At 38.0% G+C, this 9,060-nt stretch overlaps 1 protein-coding gene across 2 annotated transcripts in view; it reads left to right on the top strand.

Moving 5' to 3' along the window:
* LOC145445437 (tryptophan--tRNA ligase, cytoplasmic-like) overlaps window positions 1-9,060 on the top strand; it is a 64,816-nt gene that overhangs the window by 51,937 nt on the left and 3,819 nt on the right. Inside the window, exons 1-9 of one of the 2 annotated variants that reach the window (XM_080323626.1) lie at window positions 105-129; window positions 615-759; window positions 1,723-1,840; window positions 3,402-3,521; window positions 3,839-4,021; window positions 4,691-4,791; window positions 5,025-5,137; window positions 5,926-6,099; window positions 7,808-7,948. In XM_080323626.1, coding sequence (XP_080179752.1) covers window positions 657-759; window positions 1,723-1,840; window positions 3,402-3,521; window positions 3,839-4,021; window positions 4,691-4,791; window positions 5,025-5,137; window positions 5,926-6,099; window positions 7,808-7,948 — 1,053 coding nt within the window. In that variant the 5' untranslated portion in view covers window positions 105-129; window positions 615-656. Of the gene's footprint in view, window positions 1-104; window positions 130-614; window positions 760-1,722; window positions 1,841-3,401; window positions 3,522-3,838; window positions 4,022-4,690; window positions 4,792-5,024; window positions 5,138-5,925; window positions 6,100-7,807; window positions 7,949-9,060 lie in introns of those variants that run through there. The other variant, XM_080323627.1, reaches the window with a different exon arrangement.

Below are 9,060 nucleotides of genomic sequence, written 5' to 3'. Positions count from 1 at the left end.
TTCAAAGCTTATTATATGAAATTAGGTCTTTACCTAAGTTACATTGCAATCCTTTGTCATCGGCTGGTCGAGATAGTAGGCTACACTTCCTGAGAATAAGTCAGTTCGGAATTTGTCGGGACTGGTGAGGTAGGTGGGCAATGGGCATAGAATACCAAGCACGTCAGACATCCAGATCCAGCCGATCGCGCGATCTGGACAGACGTGTACGATGGGGGTGTAAAAATGAATATTTTTTTCATATTCTACTGGCTACTTGATGAAATTGTTAGGTTGCTGAAAAAAATGCGGGCACACCAAATTTGGTTACATTCAAACAGGTACCGTAGACGCCAAATTTTATTGGCGTAGACAGGGTTTTTGTTTGGAGTCGGGAATCCTCCCATTTCTAACTTGTACTGATTTGGAAAGCCGATTCCGATAAAATGAAAATTAATGAGTTACTTCACAATTGAATCATAGTTGTGTTTTGTTCAGCTAGTTGCTGAATTTCAAAGGTTGTTAGTTCTAGTTGCACATGTTGAAAATCCTAGTTGTACAAGTATGATCCAGGACCAGATTTAGGCGAATGTGGCTTTCATATTGAAAACTGCACATTTTACAATATATTACAGATTTATGTGTTAAAAGTAAGCAGTAACATAGAATCCGAAAATATGGAAAACGGCACGGACAAAGTCGCGGAAGAAGAGGACATAGTCAACCCATGGGAGGTGCAGTCCAGCAGTTCAAAAGGAGTGGATTACGACAAGCTTATTAGTATGTGGTATTGCAATATAATAAAAACAATATTGATGGAAGAAAGAGTGTTGTATCTTACAATTGGCTAATCGAAATTTGTTCGCAATCCAAGCAAATCAATTTCTTTATTGTCTCAATGGCAAAGATGTGCAGTATTAATCTCATTATGGGTACATTCATGTCGCAAAAGCTTCATAAGAGAAGGTAAGAAAGGTATTTCAAAAATACCACAACAACTTCAAATGCCATATGAGTTAATTCGGAATATGAATATATATATTGAAAAGTAATGATCAGTGATCCCGATGTTGTTGTCGGATTGTTTTGCGAGAGGCAGCTCAAGTGAGCCCATTAATTAGCTCGGTACGGCACTAGGTCACGTAATGCCTGACGTCCCATAGATGGTATAATTTGATTTCGGTTCAAATCACCAACATGTCACCACAAATGTCATCATAATGTCACTAGCCTTGAGTTTATATTATTTTGTAGTTTTAGCGGTATTATATTATTAACATGCATTGGAAAAGCACCACTCAAACCAAGGCTACTCAAGTGGCGGACCTTTTCAGTGTTAGATCCTGACCCTATCATATTTTTTTTTCAAATGGAACAATAAATAGATTTCGCATGTTGCTGCTAATACCACTGTATCGGGTTTATAATATAGTTGTGCCATATAACATTCGTACGAGGACTATGTATTATTTCATGAGAGTTATAATGGCAACCTTGGCAATTTTCAAACTTTTGTATCTGGACGTTTGCTTACAGTTGCGTGTCCCTGACCTAAACCGTGATAACTGTTGCTCAATTGTTCTCTCAGAGTAAGAGGTTTCACATAGTGACTGCTATGTGATCACCCAAAATTAATTGCAGAGAAGGTTCCAGTATTCAACCCAGCCAACCATAAAACCGAGATTATAATCTGTAGCACAACTGAATTTTATCGAAATACTTTATTCTCAATTTTCTCTACAGAGAGATTTGGATCCAGCAAAGTGGATCAAGACCTTATCGACAGAATTGAGAGGATTACTATGAAAACGGGTAGAAAAGTTCACCATTTCATCAAAAGAGGCTTATTCTTTTCCCACAGGTGAGACCGGACCCTTATTGTCTTTGTGCTATTTCCTGTATGTAAAGTTTTTCCTTGTTATTAGGTTGGCTAAAAAATGCTGCACATCAAGTTTGGCTCGATTCTAAGCGGTCGAAGCGCAGCTATTGGGGTTGTAATTTTGGATTGAAATGAAATAATAGTAGGCTAATTACAGTGGATAGATCTATAATTATAATTTTCGTATCATTCATTGTATTGCAGTCTTGTGATGTTTTGAAGTGATGAATAAACTTGAACATGGTGCATGAGGTTGGATTTTCAATCATTTCACGAATTACTAACAATGTGTTATCTGATAAAATGTCAGCTAAGCTCTATGAATTGGCCTGTGCCATACTGCCAATAATGAAACGGTTTTCTAGTTTTTCGGCAATTAATTTTTTTTTGATGCACAACTAGAACTAAAACTACTTGCTTTTCATAATACACAACTAGAACTAAAACCAGAGCTACTCACAAACCAGTATAGTTAGATGACCTTCTACTATCAGGATTATTAGTTTGTACGCACAATTCTGAATCAGGCATCTTGTGTACACACGAAGTGAGAAATTAGTTTCAATCTGAAGAAACATGAAACCTTAGTGTACAATTGTTCTAGGAAACTATTTTTATGTTCTCTACACTTCATAAAAAAAGCTCTTATAATCAGCCCCTCATAAAAAAAGCTCTTATAATCAGCCCCTAAAATGCAGTTTTCCACAATAGCACAAAGACCACCTCTGAGATAGGAAAATTTCCCAGTTCCACAGTTGGGGAATAACATTGATATCATTCCAAGACACAACAAAATATTTGATACCTGTGTCACGTGATACATACCGTTTTATGTTAATTCTAATTGTTAATTCTAATCTGTGTGATACAGTCTGACAACCTTACACCATTGTTTAAGAAAATGGAGACTTTTGAAACTGTTTTCTCAGTTGAGGTAGCAACCCGACTAGTTCCTGTTCCATTTACGCTGCGTGATTTTATCTCTTTTTGTGTTCTTGAGGCAAGTCAAGATCCATATTAAATTACTTGCTTTCTTGGAATCATTTTTTAAGTTAACCAAATTACCTAACAATTTTAAGAAGTAATTTATAATAGATCCGATATTTTCTACTATTATGGCTACGCTGCTACAGGTTGGAACTGAGTCAAATTTGCTGTGTGGCAACTTTTTAGCCGACCCAACAATTTTATCAACTAACCAAACCAGTGGCCTGAAACATGAAAAAAAAATATTATTATATACTTCAGTAAATGAGACTAGTAGGTAAAAGCTACTTAATTATGCGAATGAAGAAGATAAAGCGTACTTGAATATGTGAAACAAGTAGCTGAAACCTACTTGAATAAGAGAAACAAGTAGATAAAGCCTACTTGTGCAAATGAGACAAGTAAAAACCTACTTTTGTAAGTGAAAGTAGATAGAATTATTTTTTAAGAGTGTCTCGGCTCAAAGGCCGAAAATATCAAATCATGTTATATTGAGTCATGATCTAGGGATGTTTCAGGATCTACTCTACTTCTTTTTATGGTGATAATCTTTCAGAGAAATGAACAAAATTCTTGATCTGTACGAACAAGGGAAGCCTTTCTATCTGTACACGGGCCGAGGACCATCGTCACAGGCCATGCATTTGGGTCATTTAATCCCATTTATCATGACAAGGTAAATATGTTGAGGATTATGTTACATACCCTTCATCATTAGCTTTCATTAGCAATGTACGGTTTCTAGCTCTTGAATAATAACTTGACATGCTATATAATGTCGCCCAAGGGTAGGCCTAAGCCAATTTGGCGAAAGGCTTGGTGAAGTAGGTAGTAATTTTTCAATTTTATGAGGCAAATTGCCAATGAGCCCTAGAATCAGGTAGGCCTACTGTACTTGAAAAAATCTCATCTGTCACTACTCAACTCAAATTATTAGAATTAAAACTCGATTCAGATATGAGTGCCCAGCCCTAAAACACCAATTCTTTGCAGATACTTGCAAGAAGCGTTTGACGTTCCCGTTGTTGTTCAACTGACCGACGACGAAAAGTTTTTGTGGAAATCTCTCACGCTGGAGGAGTGCTACAATCTGGCAAAGGAGAATACCAAGGATATTATCGCGTGCGGGTTCGATCCCGATAAGACCTTCATATTTTCAGATCTGGACTACATCGGGTTAGTGTTATTATCGTCAGACTTTTACAAAATGCTGGATTTAAAATGCGCGACTGGAACTATTCGCTTTTTAAAACTCGTAACTAAAACTGGAACTATTTACTTTTCAAAACTCAACTAGAACTAGAACTACTCGCTTTTCAAGATAAGCAATTACTCACTTTAAAAAATAAGCAACTTGAACTAGAACTAATCACTATTCAAAACTTACTACTAGAAATAGAACCATTCACTTTTATAAACTCGCAACTAAAACTGGAACTATTTACTTTTCAAAATACGCAACTAGAACTAGAGCTACTCATCGAAGCCTAGAACTACTCGCGTTTCAAAACTGGCAACTGCAACTAGAACTAAGGAACTACTCACTTAATTAACTGTTAAAGGGCACTGCGCTCTACCTAAATAGGCCCTATGTGGTTTCAAATTAAAGATAAAATCAGGAAATAATTTACGATCTGGCCATTTTCTTCGGAAAACCAAGTAGTGGAACTGCAGATTTTCCAAAACACCCCGTTCCACTCTAGCTGCACAAATCAGTCACAAATCAGTAGATGCTTTTGTGAAATTGCCAGCACAATTTTTAACTGTTGCACTTCCTCGACTCTACCTCCATCTTGTGGTCCAATATTTTTATTGAGCAAACCAATAATTTGCTTCCTATGGCAGATCGTGCAAAGAATTTTATTGGAATATGAAGAGAGTGGAGAAATGCGTGACATTCAATCAAGCCCGGGGAATATTCGGATTTTCGGATACAGATTGCATAGGTATAATTGTGTGTTGGAAAGGGTACCGTGACTTAGGCCTATTCATGCTGTCTCATCCATGTTTTCAGCGAAACGTTGTGTCATCAAATCTAAATCTCAAGTCATATGACTTGTTCGAATCATGCGCAACAACTAGAGTACAAGGCGTTTTCAAGGAAATGACTCCCGTCAAGTCGAGTCTACTAAAAATAGAGACTCGAGTCTAGTCATTACCCGACATATTTACTTTTCAGGAAAAATCAGCTTTCCAGCGATCCAAGCGGTGCCTTCGTTTTCGACTAGCTTCCCTCATATATTTAACGGAAGGAAAGATATTCCCTGTTTGATACCGTGCGCGATCGATCAGGTTAGAACTCTGTTTGATGACACTGCGATCGAAGAACATGTCTACTGGATAGGGCTGAGCACGATGATTTGATTCTCGCATCTCAATCAAGTGTTAATTCGAACGGACTCGAGTCTAGTAGTACGAAAGGATTTTTTGAGTACTGAAATTATACAGTCCTTGCCACCGAGAGTGAATTTATCGACGAGAATTGTAGTTTTGATACTGTATTACAACGTGAAACGCTGTAAACCTCCATTGGCCATATCCCAACATAATAAAATACTACTCGCGTTGCAATTAAATACCATAGTATATTGATATTGAAATGAACCCGAATATTTTAAGCAAACACTCGTCAGGAGTAATTGTCACCAACTGGTAGAGAATTGGAAAGAACTTACATAACAGGAAATTGCTTTCACAACTACATTCATTGCAGTAAAGAATTTATTAACTCGAAGACTTTCCGTGTGCCCCTTTGCGAGAGTTAACGGCACAATAACAAGCATGCAGAAAGAGATGCAAACAAAAAGTCTTTGAGTGAATAAATCATTTACTGCAATGAATGTAGTTGTGAAGGCAACACTCAAGTTTAGTGCCGCCCACCATATTTTCAAATAACTTTCCACATCATTCATATTGTTGTAACGTCATAATGAGTGATGCTCGGCTCGAAGCCTAATACTTGGTTCAGATTTCGCACAGCCTTGTCCGTCTCTTGTTGGCTAGCATCAGCATGAACACATCGGTAATCTGCTGCGACCAACCGCATGTCCGCATTGCTCTCAACTTTGTTGGTTTTGAAGGATCCGTATTTCCGAATGACGCGTGACGTCGCACCGAGATTGAAGTTGATGAAGCCTGCCCTTTTGCATTCCGTGTTTTTCCCCGCTCTTCAAGGGGCGCAAACTAAAATGAGCGCCAGCGAGCCGACCTCGTCCATATTTTTGACGGACACTGCCAACCAAATCAAAAATAAGGTGGGTATGTGGGATTGAATATGTGTTTTACTCAGAGCTGTGATGACTTGAGTTTTGGTTTTTCGGTGACTCGATTTAACTCGAGTCGATTTGGTAATCACTCAAAATGACTCGACTCGGCTTGAGTCAATTTGTGTATCGACTCGACCAAGTCTCGAGACTCAAACGATCAAGTCATGCATTTCATTGCGACTTAGAAGAAGAATAAAGTTCAATTTTGTAGGTATTTCGTCTAACTGTACTCGTACATGAAAATTATGGCCGGAAACTGTTAAGAGTGATAAAGATAAGCATATTATGAATGCGGGGTAGGGCTGTTCAAAAACAATTTTTTCTGTCAAATTTCACTGGCTACGTGATAAATTTATTGTGTTGGCTAAAGCAACGCTGCATACCAAATTTGGCTCAATTCCAACCAGTAAAAGCGAGATTCTTGCAGTAGAAAATTTTGAATTTATCATATACAATATAAAATTTCAAATTATTTTCTGTCCACCCCATAAAATTGTTAGGCTGTCAGTAGAGATGATGCACACCAGAGTCGGGTCAATTCCAACCACTAGAAGCGAAGTTATTGCAGTAGCTAAATTTTTAATTCCTTGATTTTATAATAAATAATTGAAGAGTTAGTCACCTCAAATACTATTTTATCAAAATCAAAATATTCCCTCCACAATAACTTCGCTTCTCTGCTTGTTGGAATTGAGCCAAATTTGGTGTGCATCATCTCTACTGACAGCCTAATTTTATAGGGTCGGCAGAAAGAATTGGAAATTTTATTTTTTATATGATAAATTCAAAATTTTCCACTGCAAGAATCTCGCTTCTACTGGTTCGAATTGAGCCAGATTTGGTGTGCAGCGTTGATTTAGCCAACATGATAATTTTATCACGTAACCAGTGAAATTTGAAAGAGTTCGATATCACCCAAGCAGAGTTGTAAAAATGTGAGTTGAACAGGACTTGAACTTCACACTAAACAGGTAACAATGTATTTTGTGACTCCTACTCGAACTACATGCACACACTTACACTTTGACTTGGACTCGGACTTGACTCGCTAGTGAATCGGAAATGATTCAACTTGACTCGAGACAAAACTATAAAGTCAAATTGACTTGTGACTCGGATAATGAAGTCATTTGTCTTAGCATTTTTATTCAAACAGCTATAAGAGACTTGAAACGAGTCGTATGGAATCTCACGAGTCAAATGACTTGGTCGGGAACATTACACAACGTGACTTGAGTCAAGTCATGACTTGAGTCATTATACTAGGACAAGTTTTTGTTGCAGTCAAATCCGTGGAAAGTTGGCCTTTATTTTTCACAAAATTTGCAGTAAAAAGTAATATTTTTTTTTCACAAAAGTTGCATCATTGAAAAGTTGCATTTATGGACAAGTTCCTTGAATTGATTATGGTATGAGATACTTTAATCGTTCCGTACCCAAGGCACTGTAGCAAAACTCAGTGTTGGCGACTTCAGCAAAATCAACAGCCTGACAAAATTGACCCAGAGAAAATATAATTTTCAGCGGTCTATCCTGAATGTATGTCAAATCAGAAAGGACCTCAAATTTAAACGACAGTGAAATAATCATGCGATCTATTTACATATAGTGCCAAATATTTCCAGGAAAAAAAAGTTAGGTCCATGAAAAATCATTACAATCAAACAGCTCACTTATCCCGTTGCGTGTTACCCAGATCAACCGCTACGCGTTCTCGGGTGGTAGAGACACAGTGGAAGAACACAGAGAGAAGGGCGGCGATTGCGAGGTCGACGTCTCATTTCAGTTTTTGAAATTTTTCATGGAAGACGATGAGAGACTGGAGCAAATTCGACAGGTAAGCTGTTCGTTTTATTCGGCCTGTGTTGGCAATTTTGCGCTATTGTGGTCAGCCGATGGGTTACCAGTAGGGCTTGGCACAATGATTCGAGTCGAGTAGTAAAAGAAGATTTTTTCGAGTACTGAAATTATACGCCCCTCGCAACTGGAAGTTAATTTACTGACGAGAATTATAGTTTTGATACAAATTTTCACTGTTGTAGCCTTGAAACCTTGATTGGCTGAATCGTAACATAGCCTACGAAACATATGGTACAAAGCTATGCACATTACTGGACGTTGCACATTTCCAAAGTCATGATTATCCCACAACATTGTCACGTAGTGGAAAGTAGAGGTCGACCGATATTGATTTTTACAGGCCGATACCGATATTTCGACACTCAAAAGGCCGATAACCGATATCATAAGCCGATATTAATATGGAAGGAGCAGAGAACAATTTCGCCAAAAATATTATGTATTAGGCAAGATGGCACTTGTACATGCCACAGAACGGTGAACAACAAACGAGAAAACTGAAATCGAAAAGACTTATTGCTTAATTGTGAACATTCGTTGAAATTTGGGATAACCCGATCAGTTCAGAAAAGGTAGATTGTAATGCAGGAAGCAAAGTTTCTCTGCATGCTCACCAAATTAAACTCGTCCCACAATGGTAAATCTGTCATATATTATCCATTGCGTCATCAAGTTCTTGAGATTGAGAACACGGGGCATTGAATTTCCAATATTTTTAATTTTTTTTAAATATAAAATATCGGCCGCGATATCGGCTTTCATAGACCGATATCGATAATCGGGCAAGCTCTAAATATCGGCCTCGATAATTGGCCATCTCGATAATCGGTCGACCTCTAGTGGAAAGCAATCGGTATGGTCGAAAAAATACCCAACCAGGCTCATCTTTTCTCAGATGGATAACTGGCCTCATATTCTTCGTGGTGGCATACGCGGTACATATTTGAACTTTGACGTGTTACCTGCCATGATGTCATAATGAGTGATACTCGATTACTCGACTCGACTCGACAGGGTTGTAACCAAGTCACAAGGCTCCGAGTCACAAGTCAATCTCACTTTTATATTTTTGACTCGAGTCAAGTCGAG

This window comes from Botryllus schlosseri, chromosome 8, assembly GCF_051294905.1.
Source record: "Botryllus schlosseri isolate E-star chromosome 8, Bs_hap1, whole genome shotgun sequence".
NCBI lineage: Eukaryota > Metazoa > Chordata > Ascidiacea > Stolidobranchia > Styelidae > Botryllus > Botryllus schlosseri.
The sequence above is the reverse complement of the archived record's forward strand: the minus strand, read 5'-3'. Positions and strand labels throughout refer to the sequence as shown.